The 25,633-nt window shown below is 54.4% G+C and overlaps 2 protein-coding genes across 4 annotated transcripts; both read left to right on the forward strand.

Annotated features, from left to right (window-relative positions):
* Positions 1 to 3,071: 3,071 nt before the first annotated feature.
* On the forward strand, positions 3,072 to 9,168 carry RABGGTA (Rab geranylgeranyltransferase subunit alpha). 3 transcript variants are annotated; one of them, XM_004055000.5, is made up of 17 exons: positions 3,072 to 3,217; positions 3,535 to 3,591; positions 3,757 to 3,867; positions 4,246 to 4,370; positions 4,563 to 4,750; positions 5,011 to 5,214; positions 5,542 to 5,625; positions 5,712 to 5,794; positions 5,879 to 5,980; positions 6,086 to 6,191; positions 6,285 to 6,336; positions 6,507 to 6,595; positions 6,747 to 6,835; positions 6,929 to 7,045; positions 7,817 to 7,930; positions 8,189 to 8,276; positions 8,943 to 9,168. In XM_004055000.5, exons 2-17 carry the CDS (start codon positions 3,589 to 3,591, stop codon positions 9,089 to 9,091), a joined length of 1,704 nt encoding a protein of 567 aa, XP_004055048.1. In that variant the 5' UTR covers positions 3,072 to 3,217; positions 3,535 to 3,588; the 3' UTR covers positions 9,092 to 9,168. The 3 variants fall into 3 exon arrangements, with proteins under 3 accessions (XP_004055048.1, XP_055218272.1, XP_030857893.1); XM_031002033.3 differs by having other exon boundaries at positions 3,110 to 3,217; positions 3,456 to 3,591; XM_055362297.2 differs by having other exon boundaries at positions 3,077 to 3,591.
* Positions 9,169 to 9,246: 78 nt separating this feature from the next.
* TGM1 (transglutaminase 1) lies at positions 9,247 to 25,591 on the forward strand. The gene is made up of 15 exons (XM_019009298.3): positions 9,247 to 11,633; positions 12,358 to 12,681; positions 12,832 to 13,020; positions 14,017 to 14,265; positions 14,657 to 14,775; positions 14,904 to 15,011; positions 15,466 to 15,640; positions 16,042 to 16,180; positions 16,327 to 16,430; positions 18,629 to 18,717; positions 19,190 to 19,343; positions 19,454 to 19,735; positions 19,883 to 20,043; positions 20,419 to 20,555; positions 25,182 to 25,591. Exons 2-15 carry the CDS (start codon positions 12,360 to 12,362, stop codon positions 25,408 to 25,410), a joined length of 2,457 nt encoding a protein of 818 aa, XP_018864843.1. The 5' UTR covers positions 9,247 to 11,633; positions 12,358 to 12,359; the 3' UTR covers positions 25,411 to 25,591.
* Positions 25,592 to 25,633: the final 42 nt, after the last annotated feature.

The following is a 25,633-nucleotide window of genomic DNA, read 5'->3' on the forward strand; positions in this document are numbered from 1 at the left end:
GGCATGAACCTGGGAGGCAGAGCTGGCAGTGAGCAGACACCACACCACTACTCCAGCATGGGTGACAGAACAGGACTCCGTCTCAAAAAAAAAAAAAAGATTGTGGCTCTCAGACACCTGCATGGTTCCCACTTATCCCACATAGGAGGCCAAATATAACTCCTGACAGCTCCTTTTGCCTTCAAGCAAGAGGCTTATTATCAGTTCCACTGCTCTTATCTCCAAAGGCACCTGGCTCAGCCTCTCTCTGCCAGCCAGCTAAGTTAGTTTGGCTTTCTCTCCCCCACCTTTACGTCATATTACATACCTGAAATACCCTTCCTGCCCGCTCTTTCCAAAACTCAAGCCCTGCCTTCTCTGATGCAGATTTTTTCATGAGACTCACTTCCTCTCTTAAGCCTGCTTGACTCAACCTTCCCAGTTTCAAGATTGCTAATCACAATGTGATTAGTGACTATGATGCAAGGCTGTACCTGGCAAATCTGCACTTGAGGGCATCTGTGTTCCCAAGTATCTGGTTGCGCCTGTGAGTGTGCACAGAGCAGGAAGCTAGAGAAGGAGGTGGCCACCAACAAAAGAAGGCTGGTGGTGAGGTGGGAGGGCTGGACCAGACTAGACACAGGTCCCATTTGGCCACTTATTACATGGGTGGCCCTCAACAAGTTACTTAATCTTTCTGAGCCTCAGTTTCCTATTACTATACTGAGCCCTTACTTAGTACAGACACTATTCTAAGCACTTTACATAGATTCTTTTATTTCAGCTTAACTTCAACAGATTAACTTCAACTGCAGCTAGATAATATTTTTCCTATGTTACTGTTGAAGAAATTCAGACATAGAGGAAACGCAACACAGAAGTTGAGTAACTTGCCCCAGGTCACACTGGGACAAGCAAGTGGCAAAGCTAGGATTTGTAGCCAGGCAGTCTGGCTCCAGCATCCATGTTCTTAATCACTCTGCTTACTGCCTCCTACCTGTAATTCTGTGTGTGTGCACATCCCTCCTATGTATGCAAAACTCCCATCACAGTGGCTGGCACAAAGAGAACCAATAAATGGTTTAACTCTTTCCTCACTGGGACTACAAATACACAGGGATAGGAAAAATGTCTCTTTTCGAGAATTTGTTATACGATCTAGGAAAGGACAAGTATATAATGGACACTTTACATACATTTCCAGGGGCTGAGAGAGGTGTGAAGGATATATAAAGATTTAAAGCACTGGCCGGGCATGGTGGCTCACACCTGTAATCCCAGCACTCTGGGAGGCCAAGGTGGGCAGATCACCCGAAGTCAGGAGTTTGAGACCAGCCTGGCCAACATGGTGAAACCCCGTCTCTTCTAAAACTACAAAAATCAGTCGGGTGTGGTGGTGCATGCCTGTAGTCCCAGCTACTCCGGAGGCTGAGGCAGGAGAATCGCTTGAACCCAGGAGGCAGAGGTTGCAGTAAGCAGAGATCGTGCCACTGCACTCCTGCCTGGGCGAGAGAGTGAGACCCTGTCTCAAAAAAAAAAAAAAAAAAAATTTAAAGCACTACCTTCTTACCCAGGTGTGAGTTATAAACATACACATGCCACATGGACACACTATTCGCAAAGACATCACACACGTGTACGTGTGGTACACACACACTCACTAGCCACCCTGAACCTCATGAAGGCTCCACCAGAAAACCTTCTTTGCAGTAGGCACAGGGAAAAAATCACAGTCTTTAAAAGTACATATGAAGGTCTATCAAATCAGACTGGGGCATTTTAGAGAACTTCCTCGAGGTGCCACTTGAGTTACATTTTTTTTTCTTTGTTCTGTGGAGTTCAAAAAGTTAAATCTTAAAGATAAACAGGAATTACTGTGGCAAAGGAGGAGTGTAGAGAAAGGAGAGTCAAGAGGGAACAGGTTAACATATTTAGGAAACTGCAAGTATTTCTGTAGGCTGTCATGAAGAGTTTTTGGCAGGGTCAGGCAGGACATACAGCCAGAGAGTAGGCAGAGCCCAAATGCCAATAGGTCTGATGCGGTGAGCTGAGAGATTACAATCCTGTCCTGAAAAGGAGCCACTCAGCACTTTTAGGCACAGATATGACATCAAATCTGCATTTTAGAAAAATGAATTCAGTAGCACAGAGGATGGACTGATAACAAGGGATGAGGTGGAGAACACTGAAAAGACTTTCAACAATCTGGAGAAGAAATTCGGAGTTTGAACTCCTAGTGGCAGTGGGAAGAGAAAGAGTATTTAAGCGAGTTTAAGAAGTGAGGAGGAAATAGTGCCATTCACTACAATAGAAAACATAAAGGCCAATGTTTAGACAGGATGGATGAGAGATAATTTATACCTTTTGGCTTTTGGAGTTTGAGGTGTCTCTGGGACACCAGTTGATATCCAACAGGTGTTTGAATATGTATGTGCATGTATATTATTTATTGTTATTTAAGCTTGCAAGACATCTGGGCTGGAGATATAAATTTGGGTGTCATCAATTTACAGGTAGTAATTAACACAATGAGTGTGGATGAACTCACCCAGAGAAAGTGTAATGCCAGATTTGTGGGCCAAAACAGCTCTGAGGAGCTCCAACTCGAAGCGGTTGAAGGCTTACATTTAAACATTCTCCCAGGAACAGTGGGTGAAGTGAAAAAGGGGTGAGGAAAGGGCCCTGGAGATCACCAACATTTAGGGGTGGAGGTGAACAGATGAGAAGAGAGAGGCAGAGGTGCAGGAGGAGAAGCCAGAATGGGGGTGTCAAGTATAAAGAAGTGGGTAGCGTCAAATGCTTCAGAGGTTAGAGAAAATGACAGGAAACTCCACCTGTTAGATTTGACATCTAGAAGGCTGTCGGTGTGGCCAGGGTGAGGTCAGTGGAGTAGTGAAGGTGAGGGTTTCCGGCTGTTGGAGAAACCTCTTCCACTAACTACACTGCACTTTGAGTTACCAACTGGCATGGTTCTCCCCCCATTTCACACGCACGCTACAGTCGCCCGCGCGCACTCGTACACACCAGGAGGCTAACAGGAACGAGGCGTTTCCGGACAGCGAGCGCAGAGCCCCCGCGCACGCGCCTCCGAGCCGGCCTCTTCCGCCGCAAGTCCCTCCCCAAGCCTGCAGAGTGCGCTGCGTTTCGATGAGCCGGGACGTGGCGCCGCTCTAGCCAGCGTCTGGGCTCTGTGGCTGGCGCCGCAGCTCCGCGTCCCCCGCGCCTCCTCCCAGCGCAGGTGGGTCCGCCCGCGGGGGGCGGGGGTGCCCGGGAGCCGTGGGACGGGCGGGTAGCGGCAACCTTTGGGGAGCAGAGTGGTCCCCAACGCCCAGGTGCCCCGGCTCGCGCTCTGGCCCGGGCGAATCAGGCTATAGGAAGGGCCACACGGATGGAAGTCCTAGTCCGGGTGCTCGCCTCTTGTGGAACGTGCAAAGCCTGCCCCAGGACCTCTTTACACTCTGGGGGTCTCTGCCCAGGCACGCTTGCTGCTTCCGGACACAGCTGTGGGCGGAGCTAGTAGGGGCGGGGCTACGTGATTGACACTTCTCTCCTCAGACTTCAAGGGCTACCACTGGACCCTTCCCCTGTCTTGAACCCTGAGCCGGCACCATGGTGAGAACCCTGAGCCCAGCCCTTCACCTCCGCAGGCCCGCGCCCTCACCCCCAGTGGCAGTGCCATGGTTGCCCCGTATGAACCTAGGGCTCCACAGTGTGGGGTTTTTGCAGGTCAGCTCCTGCAAGGCAACCTGCGCTCTTCCAACCCGTTCATCCTTGTAGCACGGACGCCTGAAGGTGAAGACGTCAGAAGAGCAGGCGGAGGCCAAAAGGCTAGAACGAGAGCAGAAGCTGAAGCTATACCAGTCAGCCACCCAGGCCGTATTCCAGAAGGTGGGGCCCTCAGAGGTAGCCCCGACCCCAAGTAGCTCCCTTAGTATAGTGCAGAGGCCAAGAGCTGGTCCCTAGAGTCAGACTGCCTAGATCCAATTCTGGGTTCTCTCACTTATAACTGTATGACTTTGGGCAAGTTGCTGAATCTCTTTGGGCCTCAGTTTGCTCATCTGTAAAATGGGGTTAATAATTGCACCTACTGCATAAGGCTGTTGTGAAGATTAAATGAGAGAATACCTGTAAGGCCATAAAGCATGGTTCATAGTACCTGTTGTATAATGTGGGATTCACAGAATATTGGATGGTTTTAAGTTTACGTTATTTAGTCCTGTAGTGGGAAAATTATATGATCTCTAACCCTGCCACCTATCTTCTCAGCGCCAGGCTGGTGAGCTGGATGAGTCCGTGCTGGAACTGACAAGCCAGATTCTGGGAGCCAACCCTGATTTTGCCACCCTCTGGAACTGCCGACGAGAGGTGCTCCAGCAGCTGGAGACTCAGAAGTGCGTAGGGATTCAGGATCTCAGAAGACTGCCCTGGCCCTGCGCCTGCACTGCCTGGGTCTAGGGGTGGAGGAGAAATGGGGCAGCCAGTGGCATAGATGGAGGACAGTAGGGGGATGGGTGCAGAAAGTGAGGGGTGAGCTGAGGTTGACTGTAGGAGAGCCCTGACCCCCCCTTCCCTTCTGGGTACAGGTCTCCTGAAGAGTTGGCTGCTCTGGTGAAGGCAGAACTGGGCTTCCTGGAGAGCTGCCTGCGGGTGAACCCCAAGTCTTATGGTACCTGGCACCACCGATGCTGGCTGCTAGGCCGCCTGCCTGAGCCCAACTGGACCCGAGAGCTGGAGCTCTGTGCCCGTTTCCTGGAGGTGGATGAGCGGAACTGTACGTGGCTGCAGATTCTGTCACCACAGCCCTCACCTGCCCACATTCTGGTATTGGGGCCTCAGTAAGGCCCAGAATGGGGAGGGATACCCAGGATGGGGGTCCACTGACCTGGTGCTGAAAGGGATGTTGAAGCCAAATGCATCCTCCGTGGAGTGCACTGAGGTGTTTCTAGGGGTTCCTGAGGGGACTCTAGGGGTCCCAGCCAGGTAGCTCCTCTTGCCCTGCCTTTAAGATATGCTGTCACCTCTCCCCTCCAGTTCACTGCTGGGACTATCGGCGGTTTGTGGCCACACAGGCAGCCGTGCCCCCTGCAGAAGAGCTAGCCTTCACTGACAGCCTCATCACCCGAAACTTCTCCAACTACTCTTCTTGGCATTACCGCTCCTGTCTCTTGCCCCAGCTGCACCCCCAGCCGGATTCTGGACCACAGGGGCGCCTCCCTGAGGATGTGCTGCTCAAAGGTAACCAGGGTCAGGGATGCTCAGGAGGGCTCTGCAGTGCCACCCTTCCAGCCCCCATGCCTGACCCTGTTCCTGAACCTGTCACTCAGGTTTATTGAGCACCTACTTCATGCGTGGCTCCAGGGGTGCTTAAGAATCAGTCCCTGGCTGCAGGGAGCTCAAGTGTCTGATGGGGAAGATAAAACTGACATACGTAGCACCTGTGCAAGGACAGCATATAAGTGAGACTGGGGGCTGGAAGTACTCCAAGGAGAGGGTAGGGTGTTGGAGTGGCCAGGAGCTCACCAGTGTCCTGACCACAGCCCCATGCCTCCCGGAACCCCACAGAGCTGGAGCTGGTGCAGAATGCCTTCTTCACTGACCCCAATGACCAGAGTGCCTGGTTTTATCACCGTTGGCTCCTAGGCCGAGGTGAGCAATGAGGAAAGGGGCTGGGTGTTTAGCGCTTAATAGGAATGGGAGAGGGTTTAAAGAAATCTGACACTGTCTCCCCGCAGCTGACCCCCAGGATGCACTGCGCTGCCTGCATGTGAGCCGGGACGAGGCCTGTCTGACTGTCTCCTTCTCTCGGCCGCTCCTAGTGAGTCCTGCAGCTTTTGTCAAGAGCACTGTGGGATTGTGGGCCTGGTGCTGATGGGGCTGAAGTCTTTGTCCTTTGTGCCAGGTGGGCTCCAGCACGGAGATCTTGCTGCTCATGGTTGATGATTCTCCCCTGATTGTGGAGTGGAGGACCCCAGATGGCAGGAACCGGCCCAGCCATGTCTGGGTATCCCAGGATTGGTGGGGCAGAAGTGGGGGTCTGGGGCAGGGCTGGGTGGGACAGTCAAAAAAGTGGTTAGGCTGGGGCATTTCCTTGACCCAGTATTCCCAGCTCTGTGACCTGCCTGCTGCCTCCCTCAACGACCAGTTGCCCCAACATACATTTCGCGTCATTTGGACAGCAGGCGATGTCCAGAAAGAATGCGTGCTTTTAAAAGGTGATGGAACCTGCAGCCTCCACCCCTTGCAGCAGCCCCCATCACTCTTTTCCTCTCAAGGGTGCACCCTCCAACCACCTACTCTTTCCCCAGGCCGCCAGGAGGGCTGGTGCCGGGACTCCACGACGGACGAGCAGCTATTCAGGTGGTGATAGGGAAGCACAAAACAAGGAGAGGGGCTCTGGACTCTGGGCATCAGGCAGCCAGGGCAGGAGGCTGGGGCCTCAAGGAGCTGTTTCAGTCTAGATACTGGGAATGTTGACCAGTGCTTCAGGGCTGTGGGCCTCAACACCTCCCCACCCTGCCCACCCTCAGGTGTGAGCTGTCAGTGGAGAAGTCCACAGTGCTGCAGTCTGAGCTGGAATCCTGTAAGGAGCTGCAGGAGCTGGAGCCTGAGAATAAATGTGAGGCCCCATTCCGTGAGAGTCTGCTCCCAGAGCCCGCTGAGGAAACCCCTTTCCAGTGTGGCCCTGAGAGGACAGCAGGAAGGCCTCAGGAGGATGGGAACAGAGGAGGATCCAAGAGAAACCCTCCTTTTCCCTGCCCTCTCCTCAGGGTGCCTGCTTACCATCATCCTGCTGATGCGGGCACTGGACCCCCTGCTGTATGAGAAGGAGACCCTGCAGTACTTCCAGACCCTCAAGGCAAGTTGTGTCTGCAGAACAGGCCAGGGGGAGGCCCAGCAGGCAGGAGGCAGGCAGCTGACATGCATACCCTGCCCACCCCATCCACTCCAGGCCGTGGACCCCATGCGGGCAGCGTATCTGGATGACCTGCGCAGCAAGTTCTTGCTGGAGAATAGTGTGCTCAAGATGGAGTATGCCGAGGTGCGTGTGCTGCACCTGGCTCACAAGGTATGGGCTGCCATGCATGCCTTCCCCTGGCCCTCATCCCGCTGGCCTCCCCACGTCCCTGACTTTGCCCCCAGTCTCAGGTGCCTTCGTGGACTTCCAATCAAGATAGAGTTCATCCCTGCCTCCCAGCTTGCTCCTCTTCCAGGCCTTTCTGTCACTCAGCCCATTCTTCTTCTTGCCACTCACTTTCAAATCCCAAGTCACCAGGACCTCCTTGTGCTGTTTCTTCCCCAGGCTGGTCACAGCTTCATCTTCCTTCAGAGTGACCGCTAGCCCACTCCTCCCACACATTCCAGCACATCTCACCCTGGAGCAACCCCCAATACCTGCAGGCCAAATACTTTCCAGAGATTCCTGAGAAGTTGTCCAGGCTCCACTTTTCCTAGTCCTTCCCAACACATTAGTTTTATCACATCACCACAGCCCACCTCCGTTCCTGCCAAACTCATCTCTGCCTCATCAGGACCAGTCCCCATGGGGGACCAGTCTTTGTTTACCCAGCACCCTCCACTGGCCCCTGTACCTCCGAACTCCAGGCCTCCTCCTCCTCACCCACCCCACTGGTTACCCCACTCGCAGCACTGTCTGTCCCACGTCATGTACTGCTGTGGGCTGTAAGGTCAGCTTCCCACATGCTCCCATCCTCTTCTTGGCTGGGGTCCCCAAGGGCCTGTGGGGCACAGAGGGCATGTGCCTAATAAATGCTGGCTGAGGACCCTCTCCCAGGTCTCCTGGGAAGCCCATCACCTCCTTCCTCCCTTCACCCCCCAGGATCTGACAGTGCTCTGCCATCTGGAACAGCTGCTCTTGGTCACCCATCTTGACTTGTCACACAATCGTCTCCGAACCCTGCCACCTGCACTGGCTGCCCTGCGCTGCCTTGAGGTAAAGTACCCATGTCTCCATCCCTGTCACGGGTGGTTCTTTTCCTCTTCCTCTACCTGAGAAGTCTGCCCATCCTACAAGGAGATGTGCAGGACCTTCCACCCCGAGCAGGTAACTGCGTGCCTTCCACCTCCATCATGCAGCCTGACCCTGTGAGCCCCTCTGTGCTCTGTGGGCCCGTCACCCTGAGCTCCTCAGTTGCTGAACCATCCCCGGCTGACAGCGCCTGTCCTGCCTCCCTGCCCTCCCTGCCCCCAGGTGCTGCAGGCCAGTGATAATGCCATAGAGTCCCTGGACGGCATCACCAACCTACCCCGGCTGCAGGAGCTGCTACTGTGCAACAACCGTATCCTTCCTTCTGGGTGCCTTTCAGACAGTGGGTAAAGTGAGGTGCCACCCTGGGAAGGGACAGACAGCAGGCAGGGTATGTACCACCCTCTTGCAGGGCAGGAGAGAGGGGGCTCTGTAGTGTGAGTTGAAGGGGGAGAGCCTGGGGCTGTCGGGCTATCACTGACCTGCACTGGTGGAGTTGTGCGGAGTGGACTTCCTCAAGTCAGAATTCACAAATGGGCAGCCCACAGCTGTTCTTCAGGTCTATGTAGTTTTTTGAAAATCAGGAAGTTTCATACTTTAAAAAACATCTAGAGTTCTGATTCCTCTCTTAAAAATTGGAAGTTAGAGCAACCTTACACTGGTATTTTCACTCAGCAGCCCTTGGTCATTGCTGAATAGTAAATGTCTCTTTGGACCAGGCTAGATTTCCACCTTATCATACCCTGCACCACTCCCCTGATACTACAGCAGCCTGCGTGGGGTGTTGCGGCTCATTCTTTCCTGGCTGACCCTGTGGGCAGGCATTTGCAGTCCCTGCCTAGAGCCTGACTCCCTCCAGGGAGCATATGAGATGCCCATCAAACAGACTTCCAGGCAGCAGTCCCCAGCTCTTGAGGGTACACAGGAGCAAATGAATTGGGAGGAACCTGCCAAGCTTTCCTTGACTCTCCTGAACAAGGCCTCCAGCAACCTGCAGTGCTCCAGCCTCTTGCCTCCTGCCCCAGGCTGGTCCTCCTCAACCTGCAGGGTAACCCGCTGTGCCAAGCGGTGGGCATCTTGGAGCAACTGGCTGAACTGCTGCCTTCAGTTAGCAGCGTCCTCACCTAAGAGGCCCTGCCCGCTACCCTTGCCCTTTAACTTATTGGGACTGAATAAAGAATGGAGAAGCCCTCTCAGGCTACCAAGCTGTTGTCGCTGCTATCACTACACCACTACCTTCATCACTACAGCCATTTATTTTTGGAAAAGAAAGGGAAGAGACATGGGGTGTTGCCAGCTCCTTCTTTCTGCGCCATCCTATTGTTTCCTCTCAGAGAGAGCCAAGGCTTCAGTGTTTGGGGCAGAATTCAGGGTGAAGGCTGAGCTTTAATATACCTTCTGGTTTGGGGTGGGGGCTGGGACTGGGTCTAGATTCCAAGCAGGAATAGGGCTTGGGCTCAGGTTCTGGCTCTGGTAAGCTACAGAGCAGCTGTGAGTTTCTCCAGCTGGAAGCATCATACAATTTTTTCCCATGACCCCTGCACCTTCCAGATGTTCCCCCTGCCCTGGCCCCCATTCACCATAGCTGGGGAGGCTCAAGGGCTCCACGTTCCCAGGAATGGGCCAGGGTGTCCTTGCTCCGTCCTGCCTGAACAACAGTATCGGTCCCCATGAGTAGCATTCTACGGTCGAAGTACCTTTGAGAATACTTGATACCATTTGATCCTCACAGAGTCTCAGGGATGAGATTTTTAGGCCCAGTGTACTGATGAGGAAACTGCTGTTGAGACTTGCCCAAGGTTCTTGGCCAGAGCGCTTCAGCACTGAAACCAAAGTTGTCTCTACCTTTGGTCTAGGATTCTAGACTCATGTTCTTGCTTCTGTATTGCTAAGGAACGGTTGGGCAGCAGCCTGGCCTCAGCTCCTTGAGGTCCTGAGCTGAGTGTCTGCTCCCATGGTGTCCCCCCACGCATACCATGTACACACCTTGTCCTGACCTAGAGAGTCCTGAGTGGTGGTTGGGGGAGTGGACTGGCTCAGGGGTTAGGGCACTGACTCAAACCTGGCTGGGTGGGGAGAGAAAGATTGATTAAAGCTAGGGAGAGAGTGTGACAAAGGCATCCTACTGGTTCTCTGGGATCTGCCTGGGCCCACATGTGCTCACACACGTCCGGACAACCAGGGCCCTGCCCCTTCCCGTATCTGCAGTGATGCACAAATCCCTCTGCACAAAGCCCCTGCACAAAGCCCTCTGGCTGACCTGCATGGAAGTTTGATATCTACTGGTGTGTCTACTGAGGGTGTTGGAGGTGGGGCACCTGCCCCTACCCCCGGGCAAGTTCTGGTGCTTGGAGCTGGACAAGAAAAGGCAGTGTGGGTGTGGAGGGCTCCCTGCCAGTTCCTGGGGCCTCTCTGTCCCCACTCCCCATGGCACCTCCCTGCCTGATGCATCACCAAACAGCCCCTCCTGGATTCTGTTTCCTTGTGTCTTCTTGTCAGCCTGTTTTTACTGTCTTCCGCTAGGCGGCCCATGGGCAGAGCTGGGACACTAGTGGGAAGGAAGGAAAGAAGGAAGAAGCCCCTGGCTGATGGGCCCAAGGACAAGACCCAAGGAGAGCGTCCCTGAAGATGCCTAGCCTCCTCCTCTCTACCTTGGGATTGCCTTGGTGCCATCCTCAGTGTTTCCCCAGTGTCGGGGTGGAGTAAGGATGCACACAGCACAGGTGCCTGAGCCGGTTGGTCTGGATTCCCAGGAAGAATTCCAGGTTGGAGAAAAGGGAATCCTCGAGTCCAACTGAGCAGAGACTCCTCTCAGTGACCGAAAGGTACTCTGTACCCCTGGAAGGGGGACTCAGTTCCCACCCAAGCCTGAGTGGAAAGGCCTAAACATCCCCTAACCCCCCAGGCTACAGCGGGGGTGGGGGACGTGAAATGAGATTGCTCCTACTCTGATCTCCCTAATCCCAAACTTGAGGGCAGCTCACTCATGCCTGGGGCTGTAGAGCAGCTGAGAAAGAAGGGACAGACTTGGGGGTGGAGGGAGTCAGAATATCTGGTAGAGCCAGCAGGTCAGGGGTTAGCTGGTGGAGCCAGTCTGAGGGCCTGGCTGCTGATGTCACCAGTCTGCAACCTGGGATCCCAGGACCTCCCTGGGCAGGATGAGTTCCAGGACCAGGCCCCTGGGCCAATTTCATAGAGCTGAGCCTGGCTTGGGCTGCACGGAGCTCGGCAGCAGGAGCCTGTGAGAGCAGAGGTAGGCAGCCTAAGCTTGGGACCAGAAGGTCGGCCAGACAGGGCTGTGGGTGGAAGGGCCTGCCTGCCCCACTGCCCTTGCAGCTTCTTCATCCGGGAGAAGGGGCTCCTCACATGCCCAGTCTGGCAGGAATCAGCCTGGTGCCAGGGGCCATCACAGCGGTGGCTCCCACCAAAGCCCAGCCTAAGCCCCCAGACCTCACCCCTGCTCCCTCCCTAGCATCTTCTCCCCATTTCCCGCCCAGAGGCCTGGCCTCTTCTCTCCGCCCCCTACAGCAGTTTGGCCCCTCCCTCCCACATAAGTCATTTACCAGGCCTGTCCCTGCGGCATCCAGTCTGTGGGTCCTGTCCCATCCATCCTGACCTGTTCCATCTCAGCCCCAGGACTCAGTACTGCGGTTGCCAACACTGCTGCCAGGTGAGGGGCTCCCACGGGTACTGTGGTGCCGAGTCCAGGCGGCCCACACTATCAGAGGCCGTGCCTGGATCCAGCAAGGTGGGGTGTGGGCCAGCTGTGTACCTGTCAGCCCCAGCTAGGCTGTTCCCAACACCAAGACTCTGCTTTCCCTGGGCACAGGCTCCGGGCACCTGCCATGCCCTACCCCTCCTGGCAGCCCCAAGTGGGGTCTTCCCTGACTTGGGAATGCCAAGGACCACAGGCCCCGGGGCCACTTGTCTGTCTTGTGAGGAACGTTGAGTTGGGGGATTTCTGCTAAGAAATGACTTCTAGAAGCTGTCAGTGTTGTGCACCTCTAGACTGCAGAGCTAGCAGGTGGACGGACCAGGCCCAGGGATGCTGGAGCACTCTGATGTGTGTGCAGCTGGGTCTTGAGGCTGGGACAAGTGTCCATGCAGGGAACTATGTGGATTTCCTGGGATGGATCGTTGAGTGGGTTTCTTCATTGGGCAGTTTGTTTGGTGGGGGTGAGAGGAAGGCTTTTCTCTGCAGCATGAGAAGCTTCTCTGGGTGAGTCTGAATGGTCTTCGCGGAAGGTCTCTGGATGTGTCTGGAGAATCTCTGGGCCAAGGTGGGATTGTTTCGGTCATCGGGTGGGACTGAATCAGCTGTCTGGATGGAGGGTTTCTGGGTCAACTGGCTGGGACTACCTGGGTTAAGGAGCCGCCCTGCCTCTTCCTAACAGGCATGATGGATGGGCCACGTTCCGATGTGGGCCGTTGGGGTGGCAACCCCTTGCAGCCCCCTACCACGCCGTCTCCAGAGCCAGAGCCAGAGCCAGACGGACGCTCTCGCAGAGGAGGAGGAGGCCGTTCCTTCTGGGCTCGCTGCTGTGGCTGCTGTTCATGCCGACATGCGGCCGATGACGACTGGGGACCTGAACCCTCTGACTCCAGGGGTCGAGGGTCCAGCTCTGGCACTCGAAGACCTGGCTCCCGGGGCTCAGACTCCCGCCGGCCTGTATCCCGGGGCAGCGGTGTCAATGCAGCTGGAGATGGCACCATCCGAGGTGAGGCCAGTCTGTCCTCCTCAGCTGAGAGCTGAAAGGCTTTAATGGGACCAGAGACTCAGCCTGGCATTTCTTGGGGGGATAGGAGGCTAATGATGAGGGCCTGGGCTCCTCATGGGGCTTCACTGACACGGAGCTGTGTCCTTGCAGAGGGCATGCTAGTAGTGAACGGTGTGGACTTGCTGAGCTCGCGCTCAGACCAGAACCGCCGAGAGCACCACACAGACGAGTATGAGTACGACGAGCTGATAGTGCGCCGCGGGCAGCCTTTCCATATGCTCCTCCTCCTGTCCCGGACCTATGAATCCTCTGATCGCATCACCCTTGAGTTACTCATCGGTCAGTGGGGCTTGGATTGGGACGGGTGAAGGCCCTATGTTTGGTGGGGAGAGGCTGGCATTAGGGTCAGAGAGGTCTTTAGGCTCCTCCGTGCCCCACTCCTCACCTCTGCCAGATAAGGCAGGTGCAAGTGTGTGGGTGTGCCCCTGGGGGTGTGTCTCAGAGAGGGTCTTGGTGTTGCCGTTTTTCCCAAGCCCATCCTCCTCAAGCCTCCTGGGGCATCGGTCTCAGAGTACTCCTCTTCAGGGCCTGCCTCGGTGCCTCCTTCGGCATTGCTGCTCTGTCCTTTCTGCATCTGTTCTCATTCCCCAGGATGTGGCTGGTTATCTCTTCTATCTCTCTCTCTCCCTCTTGCCTTCCATGTCCCCCATCTCTGCCAATTCTGTCTCTCTCTGTCTCTGTCCCTCTGTCCCCATGACCCAAGGCAGGTGCCTCCCTCACCGCGTTGCTTGGTGTAGCTTGACTTCTCAGGCTGGTGATTATGCTGCTGCCTGGGGCAGGTGACTCCTTTTACCCTTTGATTAGGGCCTAACCTTGCCCACCTCATCCTTTAATTTCCCAGGAACCCCTACCACCTCCACCAGGGATGCCCTGAGCTCTGGAAGCTGCAGCCCCAGGAAGCAGGCAGGGTTGGTCTTCAGGATCAGGACTGCCCTTTCATAAGGGGCAGGTGGATCTGCCCCTCCAGCCCAGGCACTGTGATAGTCAGGCAGGCAGAAGGTGACAGGAGCCCTCGTCTCTCCTCCCCACCTCAGAGTTCAGTGTCAGGGGAACAGGTTTGGGATGTTGGACTGCGGCCCTGCCCTAACATGTGGGCAAGCATTGGGTGGAGACAGAGCTGCTCTAAGGGAGACTGTCAGAGAATAAGGTGATGGCCCAACGTAGGGACATAGACAGTGGCTCATACACATTGTGGGCGGGGCTGGGAGAAGTCCCAGGCTCCATCCCCTCTCCTCAGGGAGGCCTTGCCAGCTAATTGCTGATTTCCTACTCTAGGAAACAACCCCGAGGTGGGCAAGGGCACGCACGTGATCATCCCAGTGGGCAAGGGGGGCAGTGGAGGCTGGAAAGCCCAGGTGGTCAAGGCCAGTGGGCAGAATCTGAACCTGCGGGTCCACACTTCCCCCAACGCCATCATCGGCAAGTTTCAGTTCACAGTCCGCACACAATCAGACGCTGGGGAGTTCCAGTTGCCCTTTGACCCCCGCAATGAGATCTACATCATCTTCAACCCCTGGTGCCCAGGTGAGCAGCTGGGGTCTGGAGCAGAGAGTGGATGGGAGAGAAAGACAGGGAAGGGCTTCCTGCCCTCGGATGTGGTGGGGTGCCTAGGTGCTTGACCCCAGGAGAAGCCAGCCTCCCACTGGGCATATGAGAGGACCAAGGCCTGATGCAGAAAGGTGGCCAGCCCAGGGTCACACAGCCAGCCACACCTCTCCTGGCAAAGGCCCCTGGCTACAGCCAATCTCCTCCACCATCTGTCATGCTCCCCATGTCCTCCCATAGCAGTCCTGTCAGGCTAGGGGCATCCCCACATTTTCTTCTGTGGACATGAGTCCTGCAGAACTGGCCAGAAGTAGGTGAGGCCCAGGGAGAGAACTGGAGGGAAACAGTTTTGTGTGTTCTGGGGACACAGAGGACATTGTGTACGTGGACCATGAGGATTGGCGGCAGGAGTATGTTCTTAATGAGTCTGGGAGAATTTACTATGGGACCGAAGCACAGATTGGTGAGCGGACCTGGAACTACGGACAGGTATGGTGCAGCTGGCCAGGGTCACATACACCCAGAGGAGCTGGGGTGGGTGTGGGGGCTGGGGTATTGGAGCAGGGTGCTGGCCTAGGGTTCAGGCTGTCACCTCTGCCCTCCATCCCTCCTTCCAGTTTGACCACGGGGTGCTGGATGCCTGCTTATACATCCTGGACCGGCGGGGGATGCCATACGGAGGCCGTGGAGACCCAGTCAGTGTCTCCCGGGTCATCTCTGCCATGGTGAGCACCCTCACATCTCTGAGTCCTACTGTGTGTTTGCCTGCTGCCTCGCCACACCGCCACCCTCATCCTGCCCTTTCTGGATTCCTTAAGAACCCCCAGCCCTGTCCCTGCCCTCGTAAAGGATACTTCAGGAAGGGGTCTCCCTCCTCTTCTCTCCCTTGCCTGCCCCCCACCCCGCCTTTCCTGGCTCGTGTCCCAGCTCCTGTGGAATGTAGGGCCAAACCCAAAACTTGGCACACCCAGGATTCACATTCCTGTGTCAGAGCCTGGGTGGGAGGGGGGCAGATGGCTGAGGGAAGGGCTGGGTGGAGCTCAGGCTGATGTCTGGATCCTGAGGCATTTAGGGGTAAGGGGTGGTTGCAGGATCTGGGCCGGGCTGGTCCCCATGGACCACATGGCAGGTCCTGAGCCCCTCCTCCACCTCAGCCCCATCTCATCCTGTCCTGGGCAGGTGAACTCCCTGGATGACAATGGAGTCCTGATTGGGAACTGGTCTGGTGATTACTCCCGAGGCACCAACCCATCAGCGTGGGTGGGCAGCGTGGAGATCCTGCTTAGCTACCTACGCACGGGATATTCCGTCCCCTATGGCCAGTGCTGGGTCTTTGCTGGCGTGACCACCACAGGTAGTGGAGGGACTGGGACAGGAGTGGCCCAGGCCCTACAGGGAGAAGGGAGGAAAGCCAGGCTTACCCAGCCCTGCCCAGCTGTGGCTACAGTGCAGGGTGCAGGCGGGGGTGGGTAATAGGCTGGCCTTAATTATCATTAATTAGTGTTAACAACAGAGAGAGGCCTAAGGGAAAGGAGGGAGAAGGGACAGGCAAGGACTGAGCCAGGCAGGTGGCCTAGCTTCCCCTGACCCCAAGTGCTCTGTAGCCCAAAGGCCTTGTGGCCCCTGTGACCCTGACCCTGGCAGTCTATGCCCAGCTTGGCAATCCTAGTTGCCCTTCTCCCCCTGATACTCCTGACACGATGCCTCACTTGCCCCCAACCCATGCCTTGAACCCCAACCTTCGCTCCTCCACAGTGCTGCGCTGCCTGGGTCTGGCCACCCGTACTGTCACCAACTTCAACTCCGCCCACGACACAGACACATCCCTTACCATGGACATCTACTTCGACGAGAACATGAAGCCCCTGGAGCACCTGAACCATGATTCTGTCTGGTGAGCTGGGGTGGACTGCCCATCTGTGCTGAAGAATGGTGACCTGAGCTTTGGAGGTGGAGGGTGGGCAGGGCTGGGGAGGCTGGGGAAACTGTGGACTCCTGACCCTGGGGCTCAGACCCAGCTCCTCCTCCATGTCCATCCAGGAACTTCCATGTGTGGAACGACTGCTGGATGAAGAGGCCGGATCTGCCCTCAGGCTTTGATGGGTGGCAGGTGGTGGATGCCACGCCCCAAGAGACTAGCAGTGGTAAGCTGGGCCCCCCAGTCCCCACCATGCCCCTGCTTATCTCCCCCACCTGAGTAACACAGTCCAGAGTGTCAGTGCTGGGCCGGGCTGGAGAGCCAAGCCCTGTAACCCCACGGCTTCTTAAACGGGTTTGTCAGCTGAACCACCACGTGGACGTTAGTTTATTTTTACCATTCTATATAACTCTCTATTTGCCTACATTTTACTTATTTATAATGGTTTATTTTATTTATAATGGTTAATATACAAGGGAGGTTCAAAATTCAAAAGCTGGAAGAGTATTCAGAGAAAGAATTAATATTCACTATTCTTACTTGCTTTTTAACTTACATATCCTGGAGATAATTAACTGAAGGACCCTTTTAAAGTCATTTTTATAAGTAATACATGCTTGGAAGGAAAAAAAAGTATAGAATTGAACAACACAAAATGTAAAGCTTCCCTATTCTCTCTCAGGAGGTATTTGGGTTTTTTTTCAAAAATATTTTTAAAGTAAATTTCTAGGTTCTACTCCAAACCTGATACATTAGACTTTCCAAGGATAGATGCTAACAATGTATATTTTTGAAAGTTCTTCTGGTGATTCTGACGATCAGCTGGATTTTTTGACCCACTCCAAAGGGTGGCCAGAGAGATGGAGTGACCTCCTCTGGGGCACAGAGTGGTAGGTCAGCGACAGAGCAAGTCCAGTCCTTTTAAGCACATACTCTCGCTTTCACCGAGTTCCTTCCTGTCTGTTCCATTGCTCACTGTGAGTTATATATACAGCATAGAAAAAAATCAGGGCTCAGATACGTTCAAAGAAGAAAATAGCCCTTATGACCCTGCCTTAATATATAATTACTGTTAATATAACCCACGGGTCTCTTTTCTGTGTCCACATACATGTGTTTCTGCAGAAATTAGAACTACCATACACTCTGTTCTCAAACAAACCCCCACCCCTTCCTACCGTGATACCCCGGCCCCAGGCCACCAGGCCTGCCCTGCCAGCTACCTTCTGTCCAGCCTCTCCCTTACCCCAGGTCAGAGAGTCCTCCCTAGCCTACATTCCTCCCCTGGCCTCTTCCCAGTGCCCTCGCTCTCACTCAGATATGTGAACACAGCCCCATGAGCTGTGCAACACAGTGATGCCTGTGATGCTGAAACAGCCTGGCCCAGACGCTGGCAGATCTGAGCTCTGGCCCCCAACTCTGGGAAGTGGTGGGGTGGACATCAGGCAGGGGGCTCAGGGCCAGCCAGACTGGGGCTTGATCCCAGCCTGATCACTTCTCAGATGTATGCTCTTGGGCAAGCACCTCGAACTTTTAGGCTTTGGTGGTTTGGATGTAATTTGGGGTAATAGATACCATATAGGGTGATTGAGAGGATTAAATGAGAAATTCTGTATCTGAAGGGACCAGCAGCATGCCAGGAGTGTAGCAGCTACTCAAAAAGTCTGAGCTCCTTTCATTCTCCCTGCACCACCTGTCTTGTGAGATCCTGGCATGAACTTCGCCTTGCTGTTTCCCCGTCTGTAAAGGAGTGTGTAGTGTTATGTGTTGTCTAAGATTCTTTCCGGTTGGATGGTACTCACTTACCACTCTGTCCTCTCCTGCCAGGCCTCCTCCTGTCAGCCTATCTCTTCTAGACAGCCTCCTGAGTATGATAAGGGCAGACTCTATTTCCCACCAGCTGCCCCCAGTAGAGAGGGCAGCAGGCTGCAGAGCTGAGGGTTGTTCCGCATCTCTCTGGCATGGTGGTGGCGGTGGTGTCCTCGCTCTCCCAGCCAGCAGGCAGGGCCACTGTGGACTCTGTGTTGGTTATGATAAAGGATGGGGCGTCGTGTCCTCTGGGGGTCACAGATGGTGGACATCCAGTGTCAGCCAGCCATGAAAGAGTATGTCAGGGACTTGGTTATCAGGCAGGCTGGTCCGCACATCTGTACCCTGCCCCCGTCCTCCAGCAGAGCAGCCTGGGCTGAGGAAAGCAGATTGAGAGCCAAATGGAGCCGCTCTCTCTTTGTTTTCCATTGCACTGGCTGTCAACTGACCCCCAAGTGTTTGGGTCAGGGCTGATGACCTTGTTCCAGAGGCCACCAGGCAGTGGGACCAGGCCTGAGTGGGTGGGGCTGGGGCCCTGTGTGGACCTTACCCAGGGTCTGAAGAGCCCTCTCCGCCTTCTCAGATCTCTTGCCTCTGTCCCGCCTCACTCTCTAGGCATCTTCTGCTGCGGCCCCTGCTCTGTGGAGTCCATCAAGAATGGCCTGGTCTACATGAAGTACGACACGCCTTTCATTTTTGCTGAGGTGAGGGCTGGGCTCCAGGTGCCTTCTTGGGCTTCAGTCATGGGTTCTCTGGTCCCAACTTCACCGCTGACTGACCAGCTGTGCGACCTGGGGCAAGACACTCATTATACAAGTCAGTTTCCTCACCCGTAAAAGGGGATAATCAAGGCTGCCTTGCTTCCTGTACTCGGGATCAAAAGAGATAATGGGTTATGAAACTGCTTCACTAGTCGTAAAGTCAGCCAATGAGCGTGAGGGATTACTGTTATTGCCAAAGTGCTCTGCGAGGAGCCTCCCAGACCAGCTTCTTCCCTGCACTCTGGCCTCGTCTGGCTCGTCTTGGAAAGTCTCCCCTTGGGCTCTGCCAGGAAGCTCCCACCCTTGGGACCAAGCCCTGTCCCATAGCTCCTGGGATCAGGGGAAGGAGGCCGGGAGTCAGGCCACCCTCAGACCCTCTGGTTCACTCATTCCTGCTCACCCCCACCCCCCACAGGTGAATAGTGACAAGGTGTACTGGCAGCGGCAGGACGATGGCAGCTTCAAGATTGTTTATGTGGAGGAGAAGGCCATCGGCACACTCATTGTCACAAAGGCCATCGGCTCCAACATGCGGGAGGACATCACCTACCTCTATAAGCACCCAGAAGGTACCATTCCCCCAACCCAGCCAGCTCTGGGCCTCACAACAAGTGTTCCTGCCAAGTGCTTGGCCACCCAAGTGGGAATTGGAACCTCACCCTTGACCCTCAACCCCCAGGCTCAGATGCAGAGCGGAAGGCAGTAGAGACAGCAGCAGCCCACGGCAGCAAACCCAATGTGTATGCCAACCGGGGCTCAGCGGAGGATGTGGCCATGCAGGTGGAGGCACAGGACGCGGTGATGGGGCAGGATCTGATGGTCTCTGTGATGCTGACCAATCACAGCAGCAGCCGCCGCACAGTGAAACTGCACCTCTACCTCTCAGTCACCTTCTATACTGGTGTCAGTGGTACCATCTTCAAGGAGACCAAGAAGGAAGTGGAGCTGGCACCAGGGGCCTGTAAGTGCTCCTTACCCAGCCCTGCCCCCTGGATGGCTGGGCACCTCAGGGCTATGGACATGGAGACCCCAGGAGCAGTGGGGAGTCCCTAGGGGAAGCCGCATGTAGGGAAGCAGGCCTCAGTGACGCCATGCCTCTTCTCCACAGCGGACCGTGTGACCATGCCAGTGGCCTACAAGGAATACCGGCCCCATCTTGTGGACCAGGGGGCCATGCTGCTCAATGTCTCAGGCCACGTCAAGGAGAGCGGGCAGGTGCTGGCCAAGCAGCACACCTTCCGTCTGCGCACCCCAGACCTCTCCCTCACGGTGAATGCAGTTTGATGGGGCATGAGGGGTGGTCAGAGAGTGAAGGCCAGGGGATAAGGACATCAGAGGTGGGCGCTAAGCCAGCAGCAGGCTGGCCTGATGAGCCTTTGTAGGAGAAGGTCAAGGACCGGCTCTGGGGCCTCAGTTTCCTCATCTGTAGCATGGGATCTTATGTCTCTGGTTCTGTGACAGCCTTTATTGAGGAATAGGTTGGAGTTTCTTCTCTGACTTCTGGGGAGTCTTCTCTCAGGAGGATAAATGTGGGACTTGGGGAGGTTTTGCTTCTAAGCAGCTTCCCCTCTCTGGTGCAGTGTACGGTCCCCGTGTGTTTGACCAGGGTCTCTGACGTGGGGGATGGGCCTCTTTTTCTCTCAGTTACTGGGAGCAGCAGTGGTTGGCCAGGAGTGTGAAGTACAGATTGTCTTCAAGAACCCCCTTCCCGTCACCCTCACCAATGTCGTCTTCCGGCTCGAAGGCTCTGGGTTACAGAGGCCCAAGATCCTCAACGTTGGGTGAGTCTGGCCTCTCCCCCTACCCCTGCTTCCACTCTGGCCTTCCCCACAGGCTGCCTTGGCTCCCAGCTTTGCTTCCTCTCTGTCTGAACAAGTATGTTCTGTCAGGACCCAACCAAGCAGGTTGGGGCCAGCTAGCAATACCTCCCGACCCAGCTCAGTCCCACCAGCCTTTAGGGAGACCTCTTGGGCACCTGGTGCTATGCCGTGTCCTTGCCCTGCCTCACTATCTAATTAGGGAGCAGAAGCCCCACATAGGAATCATTAGTAACTCATTGCTAATATTTGCCCAGCACTGAAGAATTGACCAGGCCCTTTCAGGAATATTATCTCCTTTGGACACAAAAACTCTTTAAAGTACATTAGAAGGCCAGGTGTGGTGGCTCACACCTGTAATCCCAGCACTTTGGCATGCCAAGGTGAGTGGATCGCTTGAGCCCAGGAGTTGGAGACCAGCCTGGGCAACATGATGAAACCCTGTTTCTACAAAAAATTTTTAAAAATTAACCAGGTTTGGTGCTGTGCGCCTGTTGTTCCAGCTACTTGGGAGTCTAAGGTGGGAGGATCACCTGAGCCTGGAGAGGTTGAGGCTGAAGTGAGCCATGTTTGTGCCACTGCACTCCAGCCTGGGCGACAGTGAGACCCCGTGTCTCTCTCTCTCTCTCTGTCATACACACACACACACACACACACAGAGACACACACACACAAGCGAAGTTTTGGAATCCTAACGATATGGGTTCAGCTCTAGCACTTACTGGCTATATGCCCTTGGTCAAGCGACTTCTCTCCTTCAAGCCTCAGTGTTCTCACCTGTAAAGCAGGGATAGCAATAGCCCCTGGACCTAGGGTTGTTTAGTGCACTGCTTGGCACAAAGTTAGTGCTCCATTGGTAGTTGTTATTTTTATTATTGCCATTATCACCCCCACTTACAGATGGGGAAGCTGGCGGTCACGTCTCATATGGTCTCACAGCTCGTAGGGGGCAAATTCTGCTCTTCCCACTGTGGTGCATACCATGCACAGGCTCTCAAACTCATTGTTTGTTTTGTGCCATGAGGGCCAAGTAGCAGTTCCAGAGGAGAGAACTCCATCCCTCAGGCCCTTACCCAGCCCGTCTGGGCCTGATCCTGGGCTGGGCAAGCCCCTGGGTGTAGTGAGGGCACACACATGCTGTGTTCCTGGGCCTGCGGCTGTCATCTTTGATACAGACTCACACGTGCTGCCCCGTCCCCGCCTAGGAAAAGCACGGAGGGAAAGCAGAGCAGGCCAGAGCCTGGCCTTCTAGATCAGCCTTCTGGGACAGGGGCAGGCTTCGTCTTCAGACAGCGAGCTCCTGAGAAAGAACAATGGCTTGGGGTGGGGAAACTGAGGGGAGGAAGCAGAGGACCCCCTGCCCACCTGCCCACCCCTCCCTCACACACAGCAGCTCTCCTGGTGGTGGCCGCCACCTTCACCATTAGGCCAAAGCTGAGAAGGCAGCTATGTTGATCTTTGCCCCAGCCTGGGCCCCTGGGAATGCTATGATGTGTCACAAAGTAGGGCTTTCCTCATGTCACCATACCACGGTCTCTGGCAGCTCAGTGAACAGAGCCTGAACCCCCCGGGTAGCCTGCTCTGCTAGTCTTGCCCAGCAGGCATCTCTTACCCACACCCCCACCATGGTGGGGGGAGGTTCCTCGTCCTAAGGGATCCACAGAGCTGGACTTGTCTCAGCAGCCCCACCAGGCCTTTGCCTCTTGGCCCTGCCTGGAAGTAAGGAAAGGGCCACTGTGCTGAGTGTTGGGGGACCTGTTCCCTGTCTTTAGCTGTAGGGTTTATGTGAGTCTCCCTACAGTAAAAGACAGGGTTGGATGATGGTTTCTTAAGGCAGATCCTCCCTGGACAGTCTGTGGCTCCTTAGCTGCTGTGAGCCCAGACCAGAGCCTCCAGTACAATTGGGAGCCTCCAGGGGGACATCTCTGAGCTGTTGGTTCAGGTACCTAAGATTCCAAGATGGGTGTACTTTGCCTCTCATTTGCACATCAGAGGCTGTGGCATGGAACCCCATTATAGCATAAGGTGTGCCACCCCACTGTGGTGACTGGCCACTTAATAAACATTCCAGAACTCACTCCTCCAGATGGCTGTTGTCACCACCAAAAGCAGTCACCAGGGAGGCTGGAAGTCTGTTCCAAACCCTTCCTGGGAATTTCCCTCAGAGTCTGAATCATATTCTCTAGAATGTCCTCAGAGTGGTCAGTCTGCCTTCTTAGGGGTAGATTTGACTTTGCAGAGAAACCTGAAGTCATCAAGAGCTAAGACTAATTAATAAGATAAGCGAACAAGTGGGTAACTGCCCTTTTCCATCAGAACCGAGGCATGCTGTGGAAGGAAGGACAGGCTGACCGTTGCGTCACTGAGCACACGTGTGTGTGTATGGTTTAAATGGCTCTGAAGAAGAGTCCAGGAGGAGTTTTAAAAATGTTTCAAGCCCAGGCAATACGATTGAACAAGTACACAATTGGACAATGCTCGTTTCGATGTCTAAGTTCTGGTGTCCTTGTTGGGGAGTTGGTTTCATGACCCACACTCAGTTCCAGGAACATCCCAGCTTTAGCAGATGGCTTGTACTCAGCTTCAACTCACAAAAGAGGTGTGGTAAAGTCCCCACCTCACAATGAGACCAGGGGAGGGAGAGATCTTGACATTTCCACCTAGAAAACAGTTTATCTTGAAAATAATCCGTTACTGCAATGTAAAGGTTACTTTCTGAAATATTATAGTTCAATTATGGTATAGAGTAAATAGACTTCTGAGGGCTGGTCTGAGCTTGAACAACCTTGAATCTTGTATCTATGAAAAAGTTAGCAAAAATTAAGAGTGCAAATTTGTAAGCAGTCAGGACATAGCCTAGCCATTAAGTTATAGACTTAATTTATAGACTTCCTATCATACTACTTTCTATTATATATCCCTGCCTCCCTCCTTCAGGGAGCTCAGAAACACCTTCAAGATAATCAGATCCCACTCCTCCTTTTACTTTCACTTCCATTTTATGACCCAGAAAGTGAGGAACAGAGAAGTTAAATAGCTTCTCCTAAGCCTCACAGCTAACAAGTGGTAGAAAAGGGAGTAGAGTGGTCCAGGGAAACCCCTCAGAACCAGGCTCCAAGCCAAATGTTTTGCCCTGAAAAGAACTCATCCTTGGAGTTAGGGATGTTGGCTCATTCTCTTAGAGGACAATAGTTAATGCACAGGTTCTATGTCTGGAAAGGGTCCGCAGCGGCAGGCTTGGGTTGAATAGGGCACCAGAGGTAAGGTTTAGGCAAAGGCAGGAAGGACAAATTCCCACAGGCACGAGCAAATGCAATATAAATGCAGTCATGTTCAGTGTATAAAATGAAACGTGCAGATTGCTGGAGGAGCTCAGAGAAGGGTGAGTTTCCTTTTCCTAGAGGCAGGAGGTGCTCAGGGGAGCCGTCACTGAGGAAGTGGTGTGCCAGGCCTTGGAGGAAAAGTAGGCCTTCACAAGGACACCCAGGGTGGGGAGGCAGAGCTGGGTGCTCATTCCACACAAGGCAAAGACTGCAAAGCATGACTGTGGAGGTGAGTCTGGGGAAGAAGGCATTCGGTAGGGCTGCTCAGCAGGAGGAATGATGGGGGGTGATGAGGCTGTGCAAGTAGCAGGGACTGAGTCAGAGTGAGCCTGTGTGTCAAGTTAGAGAGCCAGGATCTTGTGCCACAAGCACCAAAGGAGCACTAAATCCTTGAAGGATTTAGTTCACCTCTGAGTGGTTAGCAGAACAGAATACAAAAGTGGGATGGGAGGCAAGGAGTCCCGTTAGAGGACTAGTGAAATCATGATTCCCAGGGGAGGTCTGGGAATCAATTTTTCAGAGGCCCATGTGGAAAGGAGAAAATGAAAACACTGGTTGTGTGTGTGTGTGTGTGTGTGTGTGTGTGTGTGTGTGTGTCTGTGTGTCTGTCCACCCGCCTCTCTCTCTCTCTCTCTCACACACACACACACACACACACACACAGACATAAGGGTTTATGTCCATTTAAAGATGTCTGTTGTCTGTTCTTGGGAAGGATTTTCCTTTTTTTTCAAAGATAACATCCTTCTAATGTTTTGGTGTGTGAAAATGCTCTTTTTTCTTTGGAACGATGATCATAGCAGAGAGTAATTACTTTTCTTCAACCTATGCTCTTGTCAAAACTGAAAGTATTTAAAATATTGTGTTGGGCCCCCAAAGTCTCATTTTGAAGTTTTCTTGGTTTTGGAAACCCCAGGTGAGATGAAGATGTTCTGTCTGGGGCAGGAGCAGTGGTGATGGAGGGGATGGCATGAGAGGCCTCTGCGGTGGCATCAGCAGTCTTTGTCCAGGTGGATGTGGGAGCAGGGAGGGAGGAGTCCCAGACGATGGGGAGAGTTCCAGCACAGGCAGCTGGTGGGTGGCTGCTGAGCTGGCTATGCAGAGGCGCCCTGGGGCTCCTGGTCTTGGGTGTGGAAATTTCAGGTAAGCCTGGAATTGTCTGAATGGGTCCACCTCCTGCTTCTTCCTCCTGACTGCCCTGGATCAGCTCTTACTCCCCACACCACCCCCAATTACTCCAGGCCCATGACCTTGTCTCTGCCCACAGGGACATTGGAGGCAATGAAACAGTGACACTGCGCCAGTCGTTTGTACCTGTGCGACCAGGCCCCCGCCAGCTCATTGCCAGCTTGGACAGCCCACAGCTCTCCCAGGTGCACGGTGTCATCCAGGTGGATGTGGCCCCAGCCCCTGGGGACGGGGGCTTCTTCTCAGATGCTGGAGGTGACAGTCACTTAGGAGAGACCATCCCTATGGCATCTCGAGGTGGAGCTTAGCCCCGTGCCAGGAGCAATGGGACTGGAGTCAGATGAGCAAGGACATTGCCCCAAGATAGGGGCACACTACAGAGCAGCTCCCCAGGAGCTCAGGTGGGGAGTCCAGGGCTCCCAGAGAGGGAGTCAGTCTTCACTTGCACTGGGGGCACAGATGCTAATAAACTGTTTTTTAATGAAGCTGCTGCTCTGTCCATCTTTCAGTCCATGCCACACCAAGACGGAT

This window comes from Gorilla gorilla, chromosome 15 (assembly GCF_029281585.2).
Source record: "Gorilla gorilla gorilla isolate KB3781 chromosome 15, NHGRI_mGorGor1-v2.1_pri, whole genome shotgun sequence".
NCBI classification, from domain to species: domain Eukaryota; kingdom Metazoa; phylum Chordata; class Mammalia; order Primates; family Hominidae; genus Gorilla; species Gorilla gorilla.

Bases quoted from the DNA above. Each gene is read 5' to 3' on its own strand.
- RABGGTA (XM_004055000.5), top strand. The intron at 6,337-6,506 runs GTGGTGATAGGG...GCCCACCCTCAG, and splicing joins ACGGACGAGCAGCTATTCAG to GTGTGAGCTGTCAGTGGAGA. The intron at 8,277-8,942 runs GTATCCTTCCTT...CTCCTGAACAAG, and splicing joins GCTGCTACTGTGCAACAACC to GCCTCCAGCAACCTGCAGTG.
- TGM1 (XM_019009298.3), top strand. From the start codon at position 12,360: ATGATGGATGGGCCACGTTCCGATGTGGGCCGTTGGGGTGGCAACCCC. The intron at 14,776-14,903 runs GTATGGTGCAGC...CCCTCCTTCCAG, and splicing joins GGACCTGGAACTACGGACAG to TTTGACCACGGGGTGCTGGA. The intron at 20,044-20,418 runs GTGAATGCAGTT...TTTTTCTCTCAG, and splicing joins CCCCAGACCTCTCCCTCACG to TTACTGGGAGCAGCAGTGGT.